The 25,099-nt window shown below is 39.2% G+C and overlaps 1 protein-coding gene across 1 annotated transcript in view; it reads right to left on the bottom strand.

Annotated features, from left to right (window-relative positions):
* Positions 1-1,863: 1,863 nt before the first annotated feature.
* The window catches only part of LOC146980863 (uncharacterized), a 35,777-nt gene continuing 12,541 nt past the window's right edge, over positions 1,864-25,099 (bottom strand). The window contains exons 5-7 of the mRNA XM_085788034.1: positions 15,200-15,209; positions 3,526-4,400; positions 1,864-3,069 (exon numbers count right to left, since the gene is read on the bottom strand). Coding sequence (XP_085644160.1) covers positions 1,864-3,069; positions 3,526-4,400; positions 15,200-15,209 — 2,091 coding nt within the window. The remainder of the gene's footprint in view (positions 3,070-3,525; positions 4,401-15,199; positions 15,210-25,099) is intronic.

Below are 25,099 nucleotides of genomic sequence, written 5' to 3'. Positions count from 1 at the left end.
AAATGTATTTTGTTCCATCGATGGTGATTTATATTTTCCTTGCAAACTCATCTATCATCTCTCTTTATAGATACATTTTGTCCGATATTTATCTATGTCAAAGAATCTCATCAAATCAAAAAAAAGCTTCCTTGTTTCTGAGCTCTGAGGTTTTAATAATCTATAAAAATGATCAAGGCTAGGAAACTCCCACATGACCTGAATGCAGCACAAACTAAAACAACAGTGAGTAAATTCAGTTGATAAGTGAGAGCAATTTAACATACAGTAAAACAAAAAACAGTGCAAACAAAACAAACTTCAGCAAAAATAAATCTTTATTTAAAACAAAAAAACTTTATTCCCTAACAGAGGGAAATAAAATCACATCACTAAATGAGTTAGATTCTTATATTTACAGGATCACAGTGATGCTCGTCTCTGTAACAGTCCATGAAGTCTCTGTTCAGGATGAATCTCTTTACTCTGCTGCCACCTGGAGGCCGAACCACAGAACTACCACCAGATCAATATCAACTCTGATCATCAATAATGATAATAAACTCAGGAGGCTCTCATTTCATTCAGTCAGAGGACCAACATGGTGTAAACTCACTGAATCTGATTTTGAAGTACAGCATGGTGTGTTCAAGAACAACTGAGACAAATGAGAGCTGGCTGCTGAACAACCTCTCTTCCTTGTTCTTGCTCAAGTCAAATTGTTGTGTCTTTTCATGTCAGTTGCTACAACACAAATTTCCCGTTTGGGGACAATAAAGTTTATGAGTAAGAGCGATAAGCAGGCCTTTATATTGACTTGGCGATAAAATATGTAGCCTATGAACTGTGCTGTACAAACAAAGCACATTAGAGTCCATTAACCTCTGCTGTGGAGGAGTGAGATCAGGAACAAGTTCTGCAGCTGATGGGATAATAGGTCGCTGATATTGAGATATAACAAGAGTCCCTGCAGTTTTAGTGCCTCATAACGTCTTCATGTTATTCTTTATGAGCTAATGTTGGTTTATATGTTAGCTACATTTTGCTGGTAATAAAGTTCATTAAAATCTTTTCGTTGGTTTTACTGAATGAGGTCATAGTGTTTAAAGATGATGAAAGTGTGAAAAAAAAGTGTGTTTTGAGGTCGTTACTTTATCGAGCTTGTCGTGCAGCTCCGACAGCGATGGTGACTCACTGAGGAGGAGCACGTGAGTTGTGTGCATGCGCAGAAGCAGCATCATGAGCATAGAGAACAACAGCTGCTTTCTCTGTCAAAGTTCTTGATGCTGAAGCCAAACACTGAACAATGAGGACAGAGACAGAAGGACAGAAACCAGTTTTACCAATTAAACCAGTTGCACTTTATTTGGATCACGTTATGTCATAATTAATGATGCCACTACAGTACAGTAATCACTGTATTTAACAGCTCAAAATTCTTTAAACCTTTTAATTAGACATATGTTCATTGACTGAAATTATTTTGTTTCCAGTATAGTAAGGACAGCTATCAAACAGAAAAAACTGACATCAAATGAAATGAGACCCATTTGAAACAAAAAACGAAACGAGACGAAAAGGTATAAATCACTTTGCGGACATTATAAAATGTCAAAAATAATTATTTAACATTATCATAGGGAAATCAACAAACAAATAGTTTAACAGCCAGCTTTAGAAAAAAAAGGATTTTAATTCGAAAAATACAGACAGAAAAAAAAAATACTTTGTGGAAAATCCAAGCTTTGAAAATGATCTTTGTAAGGTAATAAAAACAAAATACCCTGGCAAAAGAAAGTTGCCCTATGCTAGCAGAGTGTTTGTATTTGATTCTGGTCTAACATGATGTTATCTCAGTTTTTCTCTGCACTTTGGATCTTTTCCTCATGAAATCTGACAAGGACGTTGCTTCTCTGGGCTCAGAAGTTTCTCTTTCAGATCATCAATCTCCTTTTCATGTTTTTTCTGCAGTTCCTCCAGTTCTTCACTGTCTTCATCTTGGGTCGCAATTTTCTCTTTCAATTCGTTCATCTCTTCTTCATGTTTCGTCTGCAGCTCATCCATTTTTTCATTCTCATTTGTTTTATTTTCTTCCAAAAGTTTCTGTTTTAATTCATTCAGTTTTTTCTCATGATCTTTCTTTAGTTCATCCAGTTCTTCTTTCTGCTTTTGTCGCTGTTCAGTCAAAAACTTCTGTTTCCACTCATTAATTTCTTGCTCCTGTTTGATAGACAGCTCAGCCTTATTCATCCTCTGATCTTCTTTACTTTGGTTCACAAGTTCTTTGTCCAATGATTTAATTTCTTCTTTGTGTCTTTTCTTAAATTCATCCACTCTCTCTTTTTCTTTTCTTTTCTTTTCATGTGAATGTTCTTTTAGAAGATCATCCACCTCTTTTTTCTGTGTTTTCTGCATCACCTTGACTTTTTTCCTGTTTTCTTTCTTTTGTGTCAGAAGTAGCAGAATCAACTTTGTCACCTCTACTTTATGTTTGTCCTGCAGTTCATCCACATGTTGTTTCAGATTTTTTTCTTTGTGTTCTGGGAGATCCTGTAAATGTTCATCTCTTTGTTTTTCCTCCATTTCTTTCTGCAGATCCTTAACTTTCTCCATGTATTTGTCTATCAGAGCTGCAAAGTCCTCCTCCTTTTTCTCTCTGAACTCATTGAATTCTTCAGCTTGTTTTCTGGCCTCCTCCTCGTACTTCTTCTTCATCTTCTCCATTTCTGCCTTAAACTTTTCCTCCAATTCTTTACGCTCCTTCTCTTCCTGTTCTCTTCTCATTTTGTCCTCTTCTTTTCTTTTGTTTTCAGCCTTCTCTCTTTCTTGTTCATATTCTTCTTGGAGTTTTTTGAATCTTGTTTGTTCTTCCTGTCGTCTCTGTTCATCTTCTTGTTTTCGTTTTTCCCACCACTCTTTTTGTGTCGTCTCCCAGGCCTCCTGTTGTTTTTTCATCTCCTCTTTACTCTCCTCCAGCTTTTTGTCAGCGATCTCTTTTGATTCTGCTTTTGATCTTATTTCGTCCTCCAGGTCTTTTATTTTTTGTTCCCACTTTTGTCTTTGAATTTCTTCCTCTTCTCCCTTCTTCCTGTCTTCTTCCTCTCTCACTTTCTGTACTTCTTGTTTTCGTTTTTCCCATGACTCTTTTCGTTCCTTCTCCCAGGCCTCCTGTTGATTTCTCATCTCCTCTTTACTCTCCTTCAGCTTTTTGTCAGCGACCTCTTTCGATTCTGCTTTTGATCTTATTTCCTCCTCCAGGTTTTTTATTTTTTGTTCCCACTTTTGTCTTTGAATTTCTTCCTCTTCTCTCTTCTTCCTGTCTTCTTCCTCTCTCACTGTCTGTACTTCCTGTTTTCGTTTTTCCCATGACTCTTTTCGTTCCTTCTCCAAGGCCTCCTGTTGTTTTTTCATCTCTTCTTTACTCTCCTTCAGCTTTTTGTCAGTGATCTCTTTCAATTCTGCTTCAGATCTTATTTTGTCCTCTAGATCTTTTATTTTTTGTTCCCATTTTTGTCGTTTAAATTTTTCCTGCTCTCTCTTCTTCATTTCTTCTTCTTCTCTCTCTTCCTGTACCCTCTGTTTCTCTTCACGCTCCTTCTTTATCTTTTCCTTCATTTCCTTGAGTTGTTCGTCTCTTAGTTTTCTCTCTTGTTCAGTTTTTTTATCTCTGTCTTCCAGTCTTCTTTGCATGGCTATCTTTTCTTCTTTATGTTTTCCTTCTAGTTCCTCCATCTCTTTCTTGAGCTGTTCATTCTCTTTCAGGATCTTCTTCATTTCTTTCTGTATTGCTGCTTCAGCCTCTTGCAGCATCTCATTAGTGTAGCAGCTGCCTCCGTTTTCCTTCACCATGGTGTCGATCTTCTGTATCAGCTTTTTGACTTGTGTACGATTTTGTTTATCATAGTTATTTAACACATGGTATCTTCCTCCACAGTCAGAGATCAACTTCTTAAAGGAATCATCACATGTTTTCCCAATGTACTTATCAATAGACCGCTTCTCATGTATCAGTGTATCTCCTCTTGTAAAAAGAATGATGGTGAATGACTCTGAATTCTTTCCAAAGACTTTCTTGATGAGTTTCAGTGTCTCCTTCTCCTCTGTTGTGAATCTTCCGATCTGAAACACCATCAGGAAGACATGTGGACCTGGAGCCAGAAGACTGATACATTTCACCATCTCCTCATTAACCTGTTCAGGGGACAGGTTTGTGTCAAACAGACCAGGAGTGTCGACCACAACAACAGGACGACCGTCCACATCACCCTGAGCTGTCTGACAAAACCTGGTGACTGATGTTTGACTTGATTCAGCTTTGAACTTTTCTTTCCCAATTATGGTGTTTCCTGTAGAACTCTTTCCACTTCCAGTCTTCCCTATCAGCACAATCCTGAGACAGTCTGGACTCTCCTTTCCATCACCTGTGAAATGAGAAAATCTGGGGTGAATTCAAGAGCCGACATTTTTAACATTACATAGATTGCAAGATATAATTCATTTGAACAATGTTTAGACTCCTTTATCTTTTCCATATTATGGTATGTTACAGCCACATGCAAAAATAATATTGTTTATCAAGTTTGCCCTGATACACTAGGGACCACTGCCCAGTGTAAAAACAAACAAACAAATGAAAATCAGACCCCTTTTCCATTTATAAAGATAGTCACAAACCTATATTTAAACCCTGTGTAACAAAGGTAAGTAGTGTGCACAGATTACAATATTGAAATGGCACTCAGAAGCCACCCAAGCTGAGTGAGTACTCAAGTACTCGGATATCGGCTACAGCCCTTCCATTTTCCCAGCAACACATCTACATTTCATAAAGTTTGGATGATTTTTCAGGGATGGAAGTGGCTGTTAAGACTCCAAATGTGCCGTCAGATTACTGACAAAAGTTTTCATCAGTGTTACATACAAATCTGTTCACCAGTTACTCAGCAGGCAGTTATATAGTCCACGTTGATGAAACAGAACAGAACTCTATCAACTCATTCAACTCTTCAATTCAAATGGACCCTGAGGCAGGGCCGTTGCTAGGAATTCTGGCCCCCCTTAAAGAATACTAAAGTAGGCCCCTCCCCCTAACTTTTCCGGGTTTTTTTTCTTAGACTACGTATTATCATTTTTTATTTAGCCTACTTTGTTTTGATGCTAATGCAGCATTACACTGCAAAAACTCAAGTATCTTAGCAAGAATATTTGTCTTATTTCTAGTCAAAGTGTAATTTCTAGTCAAAACAAATATCATTCTACTTAAAGCAGAAGTAAGTGATATATTTGTGTTAATATAAGTCTTAAATAGTTATATCTTCCGACAGCAATCACTTACATAGAGTGTTTGGACTGAAACACGGGTCTGTCAGTCACTCTGCTCTGCTCTGAGCCGAAGAGAAAACATTTATCGTATCCTACAGTTTTTATCCAATGAGGAGAGAGAACGGCATGCAGGGCTGTGTGTGCAGCCAAGGGACGCCGTGAATGTGGCGACGTAGGGACGAGGACTGTTATGGTGCGTTCAAGGAAACTCGTATTTTTCCGACCGTGAAGTGGTACCAGTTCGATCTGGTACGAGTTCACCGGTCGGAAGTTACGAGTGGCCGTTATAGTGACTTTCACCGGTAAAACAGGTCGGAAAAACACGAGTGGGTTGCCTGGAACGCTACAAAGTCGTAAGTTGTGACTTGAAGCTGTAATTTACGATTTCAAAAGCCTGCCTGGAACGCAGCATTAGCGAAAACGACCGGACCACTTACTTCTGCTTTAAAAGAAGACACATCATATTAAAAGTAGCTTGTTTTTAGGCACTTTTTTTTTTAAACTTCTTTCAAGCAGATTTTCACTTGAAATACGGTAAGTAATGGAGCAAGTTTTTCTTCCTTATTACAAGCACAAAAAAACATGCTTTCACTGGCAGATTTTTCTACTTATTTCAAAGTGAAAATAATCTTTTAAGAAAAAGTTAATTTTTAGGAGATGATTCTTATTTTAAGTGGAAAGAGATTAGTTTGGACTAGAAATGAGACATTTGGACAAGAAATAAGACAAATATTCTTGGAAAGATGTTGAGTTTTTACAGTGTACTATGAGTATTAGTCAGGGTCTTATACAGAACTAGAAAATTTCCTCTCGGGAAATTTTGAATGGGCCACGGGAGCTACTGCGGGTTGTGCCATCTCTGTCAACATGGGAATCAAACCCACGATCTTAAGGTCAAGACAGAGCTGATCAGACAGACACATGATCATCTTTCTATAAGCACTGATATGGAGGAGCTGTAACCACATTAGGTTAACTGTGTGTGTGTGTGTGTGTGTGTGCGCGTGTGTGCGTGTGTGTGACTGTAATCACATGGTGTGTGTGTGACTGTAATCACATGGTGTGTGTGTGTGTGTGTGTGTGTGTGTGTGTGTGTGACTGTAATCACATGGTGTGTGTGTGTGTGACTGTAATCACATGGTGTGTGTGTGTGTGTGTGTCTGTAATCACATGGTGTGTGTGTGTGTGTGTGTGTGACTGTAATCACATGGTGTGTGTGTGTGTGTGTGACTGTAATCACATGGTGTGTGTGTGTGTGTGTGTGTCTGTAATCACATGGTGTGTGTGTGTGTGTGTGTGTGTGTGTGTGTGTGTGTGCGTGTGTGTGTGTGTGTGTGTGTGAGAGACTGTAATCACATGGTGTGTGTGTGTGTGTGTGTGTGTGTGTGTGTGTGTGTGTGTGACTGTAATCACATGAAGCTGGCTCTAGAGTCTGTGTGTGACTGACTTGACACATAGTTAGTTAGTAGCTGCATCCTGTGTCAGTCTGATTTAGCTGTGTCTGTGTTTATAAACATTTAAACGAGCACCAGGTGGATTGTTTATGAAGTTAACGAGCTCTGGCCTGAGGATCAAAGAGGTTACCACGGCGATAGGGGCCCCCGCAGGCTGAGACAGACAGAAACGTGGAGAAAAAGAGCCATTTTCTGCCTCTGCACCGGTCTCACATTTAGGCTTAGCATGACAAAACGGTAACTCCTATCAGAACAAAACACAGATCAACATTGCTCTAAGGACTTACTGAAAATTTCGGTACGATTTGGTGTTTCTACAGTAAATATTTTGGCGACGCTGATAGTTTTAAAACATCAGGCCGTTCGGCTTCTCTCAGAAAATATTTGTATTGGACTCAATGAGGAGCAGGGACAGACGTGGCCGCACTCAGAGGCTGATTCTGTAAGTTCCGTAAGTCTCTCTGATATTTTGAGCACATGAGTTGATAGATAACAAGTTTGTCTTACAAATTCTGAAAAAATTATGTTTGTAGAGTGTAAATTGTGGCCGTGCTGACAGAAAATACAGAATGTTTCTTCACTCTCTCCCACTCTAACCGATGATGTCACGTGCTCTGACACGAACATTCCATGCAATACACACCCATTATAAACTCATTATTTCTCCAAAAATGATCATGGTCATTGATCATGGATTGATCAAAAACTATATGACCTATCAAAACGTGGAGTAATACGCCAATACACAAGACTTGTGTCTACTGTTTAAAGTTTAAATGGAGTCTCTAGGTGAAAGTATGCCTGAGCAGTAGACGTTTGTTAAACTCCAATGATTGGTCTTTTTCGCTCTTTTTTTTTCGCCCGTCCCATTGACTTACATGCAAAATTTTGCGTAGTTTTTCGCGACTTACGTCGCGAAAAATTCGTACACTGTTGAGAAAAGTAATAGCACAGCGATCCCGATCAGGACGCACATTTTGATATATAATTTCTCCCAACACACACACACACACCATAATTTCTCCCGACTAGTAGCGAATCGAAAATCGGCCGGAAGTGGAAAAATAACTAGAAACAGCATTTCCTAACGGAACATGCGTGTGAATGCTGAAACCCAATGCTGAATTAGCAGAATAAATTGACAAAGACATGCGGAATGGCATACAAGAAACATGTCCATGGAAGGAATTGAACCTACAACTTCATGAGTGGTAACCTAACACACTAACCATACGGCCACAGGGAACCTGAGTTACAATGAGCTTTATACTATGAGGAATCAAAGACTGTCCAATGACAGCTGAATAATTGGAATCAAAAGTCAAGCAATGATGTGAAATGACTGAGACAGGAATCGAACCCATGACCTTGTGATCATTAAGCCTTTACTCTGCCACTCAGCTACAAAGAGCACATTGCTTTCAAGACTGTTGTCATTCATTGTAATGTGATGATGTGCTGCAAACTGGTATGAGTAATCAAGGAGATAACAAACACCTGTAACCAATTGAAGGCGGGGGAGGAGAGCAGAATTCAACATAACATAACAAGAGCTCTTCCCTTGGGTTCGAACCAGTGACCTTGGGGTTGACAAGCGGCCACCCTACCCCCTACACTACAGTGGAGTTGTGCAAAAGAGGTTGAGATTTTGATGAATGTGAGATTTTTCAATGATGCTTAAAAAAAAAAGTAAGGAAAGTGCAGAAATTAGCCACACCAAGTAAGAAGAGGACCTTTTGTGACCTGTGACTATTTTTTGGTGAATTAAAATGAATTAAAAAGCACTTAACAGCAAGTTACAAAGTTGAGCTCCTTCTCCTGCTGCTGTGAAAAAAATGCATTGGGCTGAATGAGAGCAGAGAGCTCCCTGGCTGCATTTAAAAAATATTTTAAATTATTATCTAAGAATGGAAGAATGAAGAATGGAATGGAATTGTTTGTTTGTGTATGCATGCATGTGTGACTGTGTGTGAGTGTCTGTGTGTGTCTGTGTGTGAGTGTGATGCCTGTGTTTGTGCGTGGACATCCTCTGTCAGTCTGGTTTATCATGTGTGTGTGTGGGGCTGTGTTTAAAAACATCTTAACGAGCGGCCAGGCTGCACCTGCACCTGTTCTATTTATAGACATGATAACGAGCTGGCCCCTACAGCTGGACCAACTGCACACAGAGCAGAGCAGAGCAGAGAGATTTGAGCTCAGTGCAGCTTCCCAAAACAGCCCAGAAAAAGAGGACCGTACCTCTTATCAGAATGTGGTCCTGACCATCTGGGCAAGGAGACCTTCCTGAGCACATTGATGTGCATTAAATGTTTGTAGGGCAAAAACTTTTCTCAGGGTCGCAAGGTAGAAAAGGGGGGCATTTCTGCTTTTCTAAAAAAATCAGCTCCTACTTTTATATTGAAGTGGATGAGCCACTGGAGCGGGTCTAGCTGGACAATTAGGCTCATAGAGACAATTCTGTAAGTCTGTCTGCTGTTTTGAGCACATCAAATGAGACACGACAAGTGTGGCTACAAACCGGTGAGGAAATCATGTGTCTAGAGTTTAATTTGTGGCCGTGCTGGCAATTTATCCAGAAAAAATCCTGAATGTTTTTTCGATCCCTCTCACTCTAACGATGATGTCACTCACTCTGACCCAACCCCATACACACTCATTGAAAAGTGTGAAATTTGTCAGAAATCCTCATGTGCTTTTAAAGGATTTATCTCAAAAACGGTACAAGCTATGAAAAAGTTGTAAATACAGGATGAATACATTAGAAGTTTGTCTACAGCTCAGGATTTGAATGAAGTCTCTAGCTGAAAGTATGTGGACGCTTTAAAGGCTGAAAGAAGTAAGAAGATTTGAAGAGTTTCAAGACTGTTCCAATGCATTCTCTATGGGGAAAAAAAAATCAGAAATAGTTGAATATTGCAAAAAGTATGAATAGTTGAAAAGAGAAAAGACATAGCACACCTGTCCCGAAAAGGCTGAACATTTTGATATTTGAATTGTTGAAATAGCACAAAGTATGAAGGACTAGTTACATGACGAAGAAAGGCAGAAAATGGCCGAACTGAATAACAATCTAACTAGAAAATTTCCTCTCGGGAAATTTTGAATGGGCCGCGGGGCTACTGCCGATTTTGCCATCTCTGTCAACATGGGAATCAAACCCACGATCTTAAGCGCAAGACAGAGCTGATCAGACAGACACATGATCATCTTTCTATAAGCACTGATATGGAGGAGCTGTAACCACATTAGGTTACCTGTGTGTGTGTGTGTGTGTGTGTGTGTGTGTGTGTGTGTGTGTGTGTGTGTGTCACCAACAAGGTTTAACTTTAAAACCAGATTAAATCATGGTTTAAGTTTAAATTCTGTTGCACGTTAACTGTGTTTTAATCACATGAAGGTGTGTGTGTTTGTTTGTGTGTGTGTGTGTGTGTGACTGTAATCACATGAAGCTGGCTCTAGAGTCTGTGTGTGTGTGACTGACTTGACACATAGTTAGTTAGTAGCTGCATCCTGTGTCAGTCTGATTTAGCTGTGTCTCTGTTTATAAACATTTAAACGAGCGCCAGGTGGATTGTTTATGAAGTTAACGAGCTGTGGCCTGAGGATCAAAGAGGTTACCACGGCGATAGGGGCCCCCGCAGGCTGAGACAGACAGAAACGTGGAGAAAAAGAGCCATTTTCTGCCTCTGCACCGGTCTCACATTTAGGCTTCGCATGACAAAACGGTAACTCCTATCAGAACAAAACACAGATCAACGTTGCTCTAAGGACTTACTGAAAATTTCGGTACGATTTGGTGTTTCTACAGTAAATATTTTGGAGAGGATGGCAGTTTTAAAACATCAGGCCGTTCGGCTTCTCTCAGAAAATATTTGTATTGGACTCAATGAGGAGCAGGGACAGACGTGGCCGCACTCAGAGGCTGATTCTGTCAATTCTGTAAGTCTCTCTGATATTTTGAGCACATGACATGAGAGATAACAAGTTTGTCTTACAAATTCTGAAAAAATTATGTGTGTAGAGTGAAAATTGTGGCCGTGCTGACAGTTTATCCAGAAAAAATACAGAATGTTTCTTCACTCTCTCCCACTCTAACCGATGATGTCACGCACTCTGACACGAACATTCCGTGCAATACACAACCATTATAATCTCATAATTTCTCCAAAAATGATCATGGTCATTGATCATGGATTGATCAAAAACTATATGACCTATCAAAACGTGGAGTAATACGACAATACACAAGACTTGTGTCTACTGTTTAAAGTTTAAATGGAGTCTCTAGGTGAAAGTATGCCTGAGCAGTAGACGTTTGTTAAACTCCAATGATTGGTCTTTTTCGGTCTTTTTTTTTCGCCCGTCCCATTGACTTCAAGGCAAAATTTTGCGTAGTTTTTCGCGACTTATGTCGCGAAAAATTCGTACACTGTTGGGAAAAGTAATAGCACCCCGATCCCGATCGAACCGCACGTTTTGATATATAATTAGTGTGACTGCTGAAGCAGTCACACTATTGTTCTTCTGTTTGGCCATTTTCTTCCGCCTTTTTACGGTCTTCTTCTAGTCCTTCATACTTTGTGCTATTTCAACAATTCATATATCAAAACGTGCAGCTTTTTTTGAACTTTATCGGCATTACTTTTCTCTTTTTAACTCTTTATACTTTTTAAAATATTTAACTTTTTCTGATTTTTTTCAGCTTTATAATGTGTGTGTGTTGCGTCTAACGAGCAGAGCCAGAGTGGTGTCAGAGTGGAGAGAGGCAAAAAAACATTCTAGAGTTTTTCTGGCTAAACTGTCAGCACGGCCACAAATTAAACTCTAGACAAATTATTTTCTCAAGTTTTGTAGCCACACTTGTCTTCTGGCTAAAATTCTGGTCAAAAATGCAAAGAGACTTAGATAATAATTTAAAATATTTTTTAAATGCAGCCAGGGAGCTCTCTGCTCTCATACAGCTCAATGCATTTTTTTCACAGCAGCAGGAGAAGGAGCTCAACTTTGTAACTTGCTGTTAAGTGCTTTTTAAATCATTTTAATTCACCAAAAAATAGTCACAGGTCACAAAAAAGTCATCTTCTTACTTGGTGTGGCTAATTTACTAATTTCTCTTTATTTTAAGCATCATTGAAAAATCTCACATTCATCAAAGTCTCAACCTCTCTTACTCATAACTCTGTCTGTAGTCCAGTTGGTAAGATGTCCGCTTGCCAACCCCAAGGTCACTAGTTCGAATCCAGGCTGAGCAATCTTGTTATGTTATGTTGAATTCTGCTCCCCTCCATCACCCTCAATTGGTTACAGGTGGTCGTTAAGAGACGCATTAATTGCTAGTGCCACCATTTGCAGCACATCATCAAATTACAATGGCAACATGCTTTAGTCTGTGCTCTCTGTGGCGAAGTGGCAGAGTAAAGGTTTACTGATCATGAGGTCATGGGTTCGATTCCTGCCTCATTCATGTAGTACTTTCTGCTAGAGACTTCATTCAAATTCTGATTTGTAGACAAACTTCTAATGGCTCATTTATGATGCTTTTATAAAGACCCACTCCCGTGAAAATCGTGTTTTTTGAGCTTTTCACATGTTCCTGTGGCATTTTTCTTGTGTTAGAGCACATATCAGCAGAAAAGGAAGTGCAAAATTGCATTTCTGAGTTTTTCTGCCTTCAAACTGCTGTGAACCAATGGCAGACTCAAACTGGCAGTTTCAGGGAGACTGGAGCTGACGTGTCACAGCTCCAGGGGAGGGCACTAGTGCTACAAGCTGCCGCCCCGTTCTTCATCTGGCTCAGAGGTGAAAGGCTTGGCAGCTCAGTGTAGCTGTCAAGGTATAATAGGTATAGCTCACCTGGTAGAGCAGCTATCACTGTGAGCAAGGACTATGCTCCAGTCTGTGATCGAATCCCAGTGTAGAGTTTTACACTAAATGCGCTGAATCTGTAATTATACAATGTCCAGCTGTCAGCAACCGGGGGGCAAAGTCAAAGTCTTCTGACCATGAGATTGTGGGTTCAATTCCTACCTTGGTCAACCATTTGTATGGTCATCACTGCTTGCACTATTTTTACAAAAGTGTCCTCTACTTACTTGTTGTGGTTAATTTCTGCACTTTCCTTACTTTTTTTTCTAAGCAGAAGCCAGTGATCCTCTTATAAAAGGTTTTCTTTGCCCCTCATATACTGTCTCTGTCTGTAGCCTAGTGGTTAGCTTGCTGGCCTGACGACCTGAAGGTTGCTGGTTCAAATCTTGCCTCAACAACAATTATAGTGAATTATTTTCCCAGTCGTCCTCTGTTGACTTCTGATAACTTGCTTCATGTTGAAACTGCTGCTCTCAGCCTAAAATTCACAGAAATTTTCATTCTAAGTCATTCAAGCTTGACTCTCAAGCTTTCTTGATGTTGACAGTGTGCAGATCATTAACAGACAACAGTCTCTGCAACTGTGTGCGCACTGTGGCCTAGAGGCAGAGTGGAAGTCTAATGACCATGAGGTTGTGGGTTCGATTCCGACCTTGGTCAAACATTTGTATGGTGATCACTGCTTGCACTATTTGCTAATTCTGCAACAGCGTTCAGTTGCTATCAGCAGTCACACCATTTCCATTCTTGGAAATGCTTTTTCTAGTTTGGCCTGCAACTCTTCGAGTTGCAGGACTAGTAGCGAATCGAAAATCGTCCGGAAGATGAAAAATAACTAGAAAAAACATTTCCAAGAATGGAAATGGTGTGAATGCTGGAAGCAATGCTGAATGAGCTGAAGAAATTGTTGAAAGAAAGAAAGAAAGAAAGATTGAAACAAGAGAGAAAAAAGAAAAGGACAGAAAGAAAGAAAGAAAGAAAGAAAGAAAGAAAGAAAGAAAGAATCAAACAAACAAAGAAGTAAAAAGACAGAAATGGAGTGAAAGAAAGAAAGAAAGAAAGAAAGAAAGAAAGAAAGAAAGAAAGAAATGGAGTAAAAACAAAGGAAGAGAAAAGGAGAAGAAAGAAAGAAAGAATCAAACAAAGAAGTAAAAAGACAGAAATGGAGTGAAAGAAAGAAAGAAAGAAAGAAAGAAAGAAAGAAAGAAAGAAAGAAAGAAAGAAAGAAAGAAAGAAAGAAAGAAAGAAAGAAAGAAATGGAGTAAAAACAAAGGAAGAGAAAAGGAATAGAAAGAAAGAAACAATCAAACAAACAAAGAAGTAAAAAGACAGAAATGGAGTGAAAGAAAGAAAGAAAGAAAGAAAGAAAGAGAGTAAAAACAAAGGAAGAGAAAAGGAGTAGAAAGAAAGAAAGAAAGAAAGAAAGAATCAAACAAACAAAGAAGTAAAAAGACAGAAATGGAGTGAAAGAAAGAAAGAAAGAAAGAAAGAAAGAAAGAAAGAAAGAAAGAAAGAAAGAAAGAAAGAAATGGAGTAAAAACAAAGGAAGAGAAAAGGAATAGAAAGAAAGAAAGAAACAATCAAACAAACAAAGAAGTAAAAAGACAGAAATGGAGTGAAAGGAAGAAAGAAAGAAAGAAAGAAAGAAAGAAAGAAAGAAAGAAAGAAAGAAAGAAAGAAAGAAAGAAAGAAAAGAGAGAGGGGGATGATAGATAGAAAGAGGTAGATGGATGGATGGATGGATGGATGGATGGATGGATGGATGGATGGATGGATGGATAGAGAGGGAAGGATATAAAAAGTTACGTAAAATACAAATGAAGGAGTAGAAGAAAGAAAGAAAGAAAGAAAGAAAGAAAGAAAGAAAGAAAGAAAGAAAGAAAGAAAGAAAAAAAGGAGACAGAGGGGTTAAAAAATAGGGAGGGGTATAGATAGATAGATAGATAGATAGATAGATAGATAGATAGATAGATAGATAGATAGATAGATAGATAGATAGATAGATAGATAGATAGATAGATAGATAGGACACATGTTAAAAGCTGCATCCTATGTCCTAGGCTCCACCTGTAATTGGACTACTATTAATAGAATTGGAAAGACTAAACGTCTGAACTTAAATTCATGAGAAAAATATAAATTGTTGGAGATGTTTACATCAAAAGTATAAAATAATTGAGAGCCTGATGAATTTGAGCTGAAAACCTGTGTGTGTGTGTGTGTGTGTGTGTGTGTGAGTCTGACGGTCTCTCTGTCTGCGTGTACATGTGCAGAAAGTAAAACTGTTAAGCGCCACAAAACTCCTCTCTCCCTAATGATCTGATTGATTGGCAGCCTGCCCTCAGAAGTTGCCATGACGACTACCATGCTTACATTTTACTGTGTGGAACAGTGTTGTGTTTGTGTGTTTGTCTGTTTGTGTATGTGTGTGTGTGTGACTGTGTGTGAGCGTCTGTGTGTGTCTGTCTGTGTGAGTGTGATGCCTGTGTTTGTGCGTGGACATCCTCTGTCAGTCTGGTTTATCATGTGTGTGTGTGGGGCTGTGTTTAAAAACATCTTAACGAGCGGCCAGGCTGCACCTGACCTGTTCTATTTATAGACTTTGATAACGAGCTGGCCCCTACAGCTGGACCAACTGCACACAGAGCAGAGCAGAGCAGAGCAGAGAGATTTGTGCTCTGAGCAGCTTCCCAAAACAGCCCAGAAAAAGAGAACCGTAACTCTTATCAGAATGTGGTCCTCCTGACCATCTGGGCAAGCAGACCTTCCTGAGCACATTGATGTGCATTAAATGTTTGTAGGGCAAAAACTTTTCTCAGGGTCGCAAGGTAGAAAAGGGGGGCATTTCTGCTTTTCTAGAAAAATCAGCTCCTACTTTTATATTGAAGTGGATGAGCCACTGGAGCGGGTCTAGCTGCACAATTAGGCTCACTGAGACAATTCTGTAAGTCTGTCTGCTGTTTTGAGCACATTAAATGAGACACAACAAGTGTGGCTACAAACCGGTGAGGAAATCATGTGTCTAGAGTTTAATTTGTGGCCGTGCTGGCAATTTATCCAGAAAAAATCCTGAATGTTTTTTCGATCCCTCTCACTCTAACGATGATGTCACTCACTCTGACCCAACCCCATACACACTCATTGAAAAGTGTGAAATTTGTCAGAAATCCTCATGTGCTTTTAAAGGATTTATCTCAAAAACGGTGCAAGCTATGAAAAAGTTGTAAATACAGGATGAATACATTAGAAGTTTGTCTACAGCTCAGAATTTGAATGAAGTCTCTAGCTGAAAGTATGTGGACGCTTTAAAGGCTGAAAGAAGTAAGAAGATTTGAAGAGTTTCAAGACTGTTCCAATGCATTCTCTATGGGGAAAAAAAAATCAGAAATAGTTGAATATTGCAAAAAGTATGAATAGTTGAAAAGAGAAAAGACATAGCACACCTGTCCCGAAAAGGCTGAACATTTTGATATTTGAATTGTTGAAATAGCACAAAGTATGAAGGACTAGTTACATGACAAAGAAAGGCAGAAAATGGCCGAACCGAATGACAATAGCATTTCCTGCAGAAAATGCGTGTGAATGCTGAAAGCAGCTGAACGCTGTTGCTGAAGTAATGCTGAATGAGCTGAAGAAATTGTTGAATCAATGCTAAATTAGTTGACGAAACTGCTAAAGCAATGTTGAAAAGACTAATGCTAGAGTAGAGTAGAGTAGAGTAGAGAGTAGAGGAATACTTTATTCATCCCTAGGAGGGAAAAAGCTGAAACATATAACTTGTAGTGTGAGATGAATGCCTTTTTAAAGGTAAAAAGCAGTAGAAATGCTAAAGGGAGAAGAAAACATTGAAATTCTGCATGTTTAAATGTAATGGTTAAATAGTTGAAATCTGCAGCTAACCTGACAGGAAGGACAACTGATGAACCAGCACTAACATAGCCGAAGCAATGGCTGAGAATATATTTAAAAGTAGAAGATGTGAGACTTTGTATGAAATGGCTGGAAATTACTTGAATTGTCAAAGAAGAGTTTGAAAAATTCCTGAATTAGGAAAAAAGTTAATGCCTACTGAAATACATTGTAAACTGACAGCAGAAGAACATTGTTGAAGAATATAGATCATTAGCATTAGCTGAGGAGTAGAACATGTAAACAGCGGGTTTAATGGTGTGAAATGGTTGAGAAGAGCCTCAGTAGTTTAGGATACGTGTAAAACAATGTGTTCAACATGACCAAAATGGGGAAATGTGTATTTTCAGTTTAAATAGCTAAAGAACAAAATTAACAGCAACGAGTCCATTAACTACAACAGGAAGATAGAGAGGTACATACAAAACAGTCAGACAACTGTAGGAAAAGTGTGTGTGTGTGTGTGTGTGTGTGTGTGTGTTGGATATGTCTGTATGGTCAGTGTGTGTCCGTGTGTGTGTGTGTGTGTGTGTGTGTGTGTGTGTGTGTTGGATATGTGTGTATGGTCAGTGTGTGTCCATTTGTGTGTGTGTGTGTGTGTGTGTGTGTGTGTTGGATATGTGTGTATGGTCAGTGTGTGTCCATGTGTGTGTGTGTGTGTGTGTGTGTGTGTGTGTGTGTTGGATATGTGTGTATGGTCAGTGTGTGTCCATTTGTGTGTGTGTGTTGGATATGTGTGTATGGTCAGTGTGTGTCCATGTGTGTGTGTGTGTGTGTTGGATATGTGTGTATGGTCAGTGTGTGTCCATGTGTGTGTGTGTGTGTGTGTGTGTGTGTGTGTGTGTGTGTGTGTTGGATATGTGTGTATGGTCAGTGTGTGTCCATGTGTGTGTGTGTGTGTGTGTGTGTGTGTGTGTGTGTTGGAAATGTGTGTATGGTCAGTGTGTGTCCATGTGTGTGTGTGTGTGTGTGTTGGTGTATGGTCAGTGTGTGTCCATGTGTGTGTGTGTGTGTTGGATATGTGTGTATGGTCAGTGTGTGTCCATGTGTGTGTGTGTGTGTGTTGGATATGTGTGTATGGTCAGTGTGTGTCCATTTGTGTGTGTGTGTGTGTGTGTGTGTGTGTGTATGTGTGTGTGTGTGTTGGATATGTGTGTATGGTCAGTGTGTGTCCATGTGTGTGTGTGTTGGATATGTGTGTATGGTCAGTGTGTGTCCATTTGTGTGTGTGTGTGTGTGTGTGTTGGATATGTGTGTATGGTCAGTGTGTGTCCATGTGTGTGTGTGTGTGTGTGTGTTGGATATGTGTGTATGGTCAGTGTGTGTCCATTTGTGTGTGTGACCGACAGACAGTCAAATAGAGAGAATGTGTGTGCGTTGCCATGTTGAGGTTGCCATGGTGAGGTTGCCATGTTGAGGTTGCCATGTTGAGGGTACCATGTAACTGTTGGCTGGTGGCTTTAAGGCATGGTGGCAGCTTTAACCATAGGCTTTAACTGCTCTGTGACACCCTCAAACAGATCTAATGTACGACAAATCTGTACTTAGTACGAGCAAAAGGTTTACATTTTCCGAACCATAAGACCTTGCTGAACGCGTCCAAGTCACTTTGGTATTTCTAGAGTAAAAATTGTTGATTGTATCGCAGGTTGGAAACTTTGGGACGTTTAGAAAATCAGCGCCTACTTTTGAATGGGAGTCAATGAGAGGAGAGAGGGAAATGGCTGCACTCGGAGGCTCCCAGTTTAAATTGTGTAAGTCTCTCTGGTTTTTTGAGCACATGAAGAGATCAAGGATGAGCTTGTCTACAAACGTGGCCGAAATTATGTGTGTAGAGTGTAATCTGTGGCCGTGCTGACAGGATAGAGAGAAAAATGTGAGAGGATTTTTAGACCCTCTGTCACTCTGCCAACTGCCAACGTCCGAACATTCCGTCCCATTGACTTTCATGTTAAATCTGAATTTTGTCAGAAATTTTAATGATTTTAAAACTATACATATATCTGAAACTGTTGAAGATATCAATAAGCTGAGATATAGCTGAATAGTTGAAAGGTTTGTGAACAGTTTAAAAGTTGAATGAAATCTGTAGCTGAAAGTATGCTGAAGCTATTAGAGGCTGAATGAAGCAGAAGATTTGAAGAGTTTGAAGACTGTTTCAATGTATTTCCTATGAGAGAAAAATTGCACAAAAAGTTAAATATTTTTAAAAGTATAAATAGTATGAAAGAGAAAAATAATAGCATAAATGTCCTGAAAAAGCTGCACGTTTTGATATATGAATTGTTGAAATAGCACAAAGTATGAAGGACTAGTTAGATGCAGAAAAAGAGTGGAAGAAGTAAGAATAATAAGTATAAAGATTTGAATAACAATAGTGTGAATGCTTCCAGCATTCACACTAATAAGTATAAAGATGAAGCATTCACACTAATAATAATAAGTATAAAGATTTGAATAACAATAGTGTGAATGCTGCAAGCATTCACACTATTGTTATTCAAATCTTTATACTTATTAGTCTAATAAGAAAAAATCCACACAATAACAGTAGTGCCCACTGGTCCCTGCAGCTATTTCATAGCTGTTGGGACCAGTGCCCGGTGCGATTGCCCGCGGCCCTAAATATCATTTCAGACAGACAGACAGACCCAGAGAGAACAAGAGAGAGAGAAAGAGAGAGAGAGATAGATAGACAGACAGACAGACAGACAGATATCTATCTATCTATCTATCTATCTATCTATCTATCTATCTATCTATCTATCTATCTATCTATCTATCTATCTATCTATCTATCTATCTATCTATCTATCTATCTACGGAGAGAGAGAGAGACAGACAGACAGACAGACAGACAGACAGACAGACAGACAGACAGACAGACAGACCATGCCACAGCATGGTGGCAGCTTAGTACGAGCAAAAGGTTTACATTTTCCGAACCATAAGACCTTGTTGAACGCGTCCATGTCACTTTGGTGTTTCTAGAGTAAAAATTGTTGATTGTGTCGCAGGTTGGAAACTTTGGGACGTTTAGAAAATCAGCGCCTACTTTTGAATGGGAGTCAATGAGAGGAGAGAGGGAACTGGCCACACTCAGAGGCTCCGAGTTTAAATTGTGTTCGTCTCTCTGGTTTTTTGAGCACATGAAGAGATCAAGGATGAGCTTGTCTACAAACGTGGCCGAAATTATGTGTGTAGAGTGTAATCTGTGGCCGTGCTGACAGGATAGAGAGAAAAATGTGAGAGGATTTTTAGACCCTCTGTCACTCTGCCAACTGCCAACGTCCGAACATTCCGTCCCATTGACTTTCATGTTAAATCTGAATTTTGTCAGAAATTTTAATGATTTTAAAACTATACATATATCTGAAACTGTTGAAGATATCAATAAGCTGAGATATAGCTGAATAGTTGAAAGGTTTGTGAACAGTTTAAAAGTTGAATGAAGTCTGTAGCTGAAAGTATGCTGAAGCTATTAGAGGCTGAATGAAGCAGAAGATTTGAAGAGTTTGAAGACTGTTTCAATGTATTTCCTATGAGAGAAAAATTGCACAAAAAGTTAAATATTTTTAAAAGTATAAATAGTATGAAAGAGAAAAATAATAGCATAAATGTCCTGAAAAAGCTGCACGTTTTGATATATGAATTGTTGAAATAGCACAAAGTATGAAGGACTAGTTAGATGCAGAAAAAGAGCGGAAGAAGTAAGAATATTGGGCCTCATTCACGAACCGTTCTTAAGAACAAATTTGTTCTTAAGTCCTACTTACGAAGTTTTTACGAAGATTGTGGCATTCATGAATGTTTTCTTATCCAGAATTTGTTCTTAACTAAGAACAAAATCTAAGAACAGTCAGGAGTATACTTACGCACTTTTAGGTGCTGAGACTTCTGCAAAAATAACCGATTATAGCGTTTTCTTTTGTTCTGCAGTTGTATGACATTATATGATTTGAATAAGAATTATTTTCTTATCTTTTATGATGTTTTTAATAATCATATATATTAATAATAATAATTGACAAATCATTGCAGTCTCTTAAAAAACATTATAGACACTAAATTCATATCATATCTTTTTTGGGGGGAGGGGGGGGGGCATACAGCTGCCAATATGATTTTTTTTTTCCTAATTGCGGGCTGCAACAGTGCACTTACTGTAAGTGTTCACACTACACACAACTGTTTTTTTTTTTCATATGTGATAATATGATAATATTTATGATGGCACACGTGAGAGTGTGGTCTCTCTGATAACAACCGAAGAGCTGCATCCACTGCTGACTCTACTAAATACAGCCGAAATATAAATATAAAAATATAAACTAAATATAAGCCTTTTGTTTGTTTCTTTGTTTCATTCCTGCCACAGTAGCGCCACTTCACTACTTAAGTTCTTTTTACGTTTGGAGTCTGGTGCTCCCTCCCAGATTTTCATTTGAGCATTTCAACTTTCTTTCTCACTTCACCTCCTCTGCTCAGTGCCTGTGGGTTCTGTGTGCACACGGCCCTGCAGTCTCATGCCCTTTTACGGGCATTGAGGGGGCGGTTACCTATGCTAATCATATGTTAATTAGACTCACCTGGCACACGCCCTCAACTTACGAGGAGATGGCATTCATCAAGTAGGAACACAGCTGCGAACAATTCTGAGGCTTACGAACGCGTTGATGAATCTGACGTAGGGTTTTCTTAAGGAACCTCTTAAGAACAACTTAAGAAAGAATCTAAGAAGATCCTTAAGAAGATATTGGTGAATGAGGCCCAATAAGTATAAAGATTTGAATAACAATAGTGTGAATGCTTCTAGCATTCACACTAATAATATTATGGAAGAAAAAATCCACACAATAACAGTAGTGCCCGGCACTGGTCCCTGCAGCTATGAAATAGCTGTAGGGATCAGTGCCCGGTGCGATTGCCCGTGGCCCTAATAACTAGAAAAAACATTTCCAAGAATGGAAATGGTGTGAATGCTTCCAGCAATGCTGAATGAGCTGAAGAAATTGTTGAAAGAAAGAAAGAAAGAAAGAAAGAAAGATTGAAACAAGAGAGAAAAAAGAAAAGGAAAGAAAGAAAGAAAGAAAGAAAGAAAGAAAGAAATGGAGTAAAAACAAAGGAAGAGAAAAGGAGTAGAAAGAAAGAAAGAAAGAAAGAATCAAACAAACAAAGAAGTAAAAAGACAGAAATGGAGTGAAAGAAAGAAAGAAAGAAAGAAAGAAAGAAAGAAAGAAAGAAATGGAGTAAAAACAAGGAAGAGAAAAGGAATAGAAAGAAAGAAAGAAACAATCAAACAAACAAAGAAGTAAAAAGACAGAAATGGAGTGAAAGAAAGAAAGAAAGAAAGAAAGAAGAAAAAGAGAGAGGGGGATGATAGATAGAAAGAGGTAGATGGATGGATGGATGGATGGATGGATGGATGGATGGATAGAGAGGGAAGGATAGAAAAAGTTACGTAAAATACAAATGAAGGAGTAGAAGAAAGAAAGAAAGAAAAAAAGGAGACAGAGGGGTTAAAAAATAGGGAGGGGTATAGATAGATAGATAGATAGATAGATAGATAGATAGATAGATAGATAGATAGATAGATAGATAGATAGATAGATAGATAGATAGATAGATAGATAGATGGATAGATAGATGGATAGATAGATAGGACACATGTTAAAAGCTGCATCCTATGTCCTAGGCTCCACCTGTAATTGTACTACTATTAATAGAGTTGGAAAGACTAAACGTCTGAACTTAAATTCATGAGAAAAATATAAATTGTTGGAGATGTTTACATCAAAAGTATAAATTAATTGAGAGGCTGATGAATGTGAGCTGAAAACCTGTGTCTGGGTGTGTGTCTGGGTGTGTGAGTCTGGCGGTCTCTCTGTCTGTGTGTACATGTGCAGAAAGTAAAACTGTTGATAAGCGCCACAAAACTCCTCTCTCCCTAATGATCTGATTGATTACACCTGTGTGGCAGCCTGCCCTCAGAAGTTACCATGGCGACTACCATGCTTACATTTTACTGTGTGGAACAGTGTTGTGTTTGTGTGTTTGTGTATGCGTGCATGTGTGACTGTGTGTGAGTGTCTGTGTGTGTCTGTCTGTGTGAGTGTGATGCCTGTGTTTGTGCGTGGACATCCTCTGTCAGTCTGGTTTATCATGTGACTGTGTGGGGCTTTTTTTAAACATCTTAACGAGCGGCCAGGCTGCAGCTGCACTATAGACTTTGATAACGAGCTGGCCGCTACAGCTGGACCAACTGCACACAGAGCAGAGCAGAGCAGAGAGATTTGAGCTCAGTGCAGCTCCCGAAAACAGCCCATAAAAAGAGAACCGTACCTCTTATCAGAATGTGGTCATGACTACTGGAGCAAGGAGACCTTAGACCTTAGGCTTAGAGTGAGTGACGATGATGTCACTCACTCTAAGCCCTGCTCGTTAAACGCAATACACAACCATTATAAAGTTGGATTTTGTGAAAAATTTTAATGATTTTAAAACAGCCAACAATCTAAAACTGTTGAAGATATCAATAAGCTGAGTAATATGTGAATAGATTAAAAGTTTGTCTACAGTTTAAAAGTCAAATGGAGTCTGTGGGAGAAAGTATGCTGAAGTTTTAGAGGTTCAAAGTAGTAAGAAGATTTTAAAAGTTTGAAGACGTTTTCAATGCATTCCTATTCCCATTCCAAACTGGTATGAGTAATCAAGGAGATAACAAACACCTGTAACCAATTGAAGGCGGGGGAGGAGAGCAGAATTCAACATAACATAAGAAGAGTTCTTCCCTTGGATTCGAACCAGTGACCTTAGGGTTGGCAAGCAGCCACCCTAACCCCTACACTACAGTGGAGTTGTGAAGAAGAGAGGTTGAGACTTTGATGAATGTGAGATTTTTCAATGATGCTTAAAATAAAAAGAAATGAGTATAGATTAGCCACAACAAGTAAGGAGAGGACTTTTTTGTGACCTGTGACTATTTTTTGGTGAATTAAAATGAATTAAAAAGCACTTAACAGCAAGTTACAAAGTTGAGCTCCTTCTCCTGCTGATGTGAAAAAAATGCATTGGGCTGAATGAGAGCAGAGAGCTCCCTGGCTGCATTTAAAAAATATTTTAAATTATTATCTAAGTCTCTTTGCATTTTTGACCAGAATTTTAGCCAGAAGACAAGTGTGGCTACAAAACTGGAGAAAATAATTTGTCTAGAGTTTAATTTGTGGCCGTGCTGACAGTTTAGCCAGAAAAACTCTAGAATGTTTTTGTGCCTCTCTCCACTCTGACACCACTCTAGCTCTGCTCGTTAGACGCAATACACACCCATTATAAAGCTGAAAAAAATCAGAAAAAGTTAAATATTTGAAAAAGTATAAATAGTTAAAACGAGAAAAGTAATGCCGATAAAGTTAAAAAAAAGCTGCACGTTTTGATATATGAATTGTTGAAATAGCACAAAGTATGAAGGACTAGAAGAAGACCGTAAAAAGGCGGAAGAAAATGGCCAAACAGAAGAACAATAGTGTGACAGAAGCAGTCACACTAACTAGAAAAAGCATTTCCAAGAATGGAAATGGTGTGACTGCTGAAAGCAGCTGAACGCTGTTGCAGAATTAGCAAATAGTGCAAGCAGTGATCACCATACAAATGTTTGACCAAGGTCGGAATCGAACCCACAACCTCATGGTCAGTAGACTTCCACTCTGCCTCTAGGCCACAGCTGCACCTGTTTGAAACACTGTCAACATCAAGAAAGCTTGAGAGTCAAGCCAAGATTGAAAGAGGTAAAGAGAATAGGTGGGGGTGCATATGCATTATCAAGTTTGATCATGTGACCAGACCAAGTGGTATTGGTTAAAGTTCAAAGTGGCTGACACACTAACAAGACTGCTCAGGTGGGATTTGAACCTGTGACCTTGTGATTGGATGGCAGGAACATTATCCACTAGGCCATTCCAACACTTCCGATGAAGTAGAGGTTGAGACTTTGATGAATGTGAGATTTTTCAATGATGCTTAAAGTCCCGCTCCCGTGACCCTTTTCGGCCATTTTAAAACCAGCTCATTAGCCATGCACATTAGCAATTCACCTCTGGGGGGTGGACGGAGACTGCGCTGTTTTGCACCCGCCCAGCCACCTCCTCGCACCCCACCCCCCGGTTGCTGACAGCTGGACATTGTACAATTACAGATTCAGCGCATTTAGTGTAAAACTCAACACTGGGATTCGATCCCAGACCGGAAAATAGGCCTAGGTTACAGTGCAAGCTGCTCTACCAGGTGAGCTATACCTGTTATACCTTGATGGCTACACCAAGCTGCCAAGGCTTTCACCTCTGAGCCAGATGAAGAACGGGGTGGGAGCTTGTAGCATTAGTGCCCTCCCCTGGAGCTGTGACACGTCAGCTCCAGTCTCCCTGAAACTGCCAGTTTGCGTCTGCCATTGGTTCACAGCAATTTGAAGGCAGAAAAACTCAGAAATGCAATTTTGCACTTCCTTTTCTGCTGATATGTGCTCTAACACAAGAAAAATGCCACAGGAACTTGTGAAAAGCACGAAAAACATGATT

The sequence above is a fragment of the Trachurus japonicus genome, chromosome 9 (assembly GCF_045865225.1).
Source record: "Trachurus japonicus isolate A0001 chromosome 9, Traja_1.0".
Taxonomy (NCBI): domain Eukaryota; kingdom Metazoa; phylum Chordata; class Actinopteri; order Carangiformes; family Carangidae; genus Trachurus; species Trachurus japonicus.
Note: the sequence above shows the minus strand (reverse complement) of the source record. Positions and strands in the feature narration are given on the sequence as shown.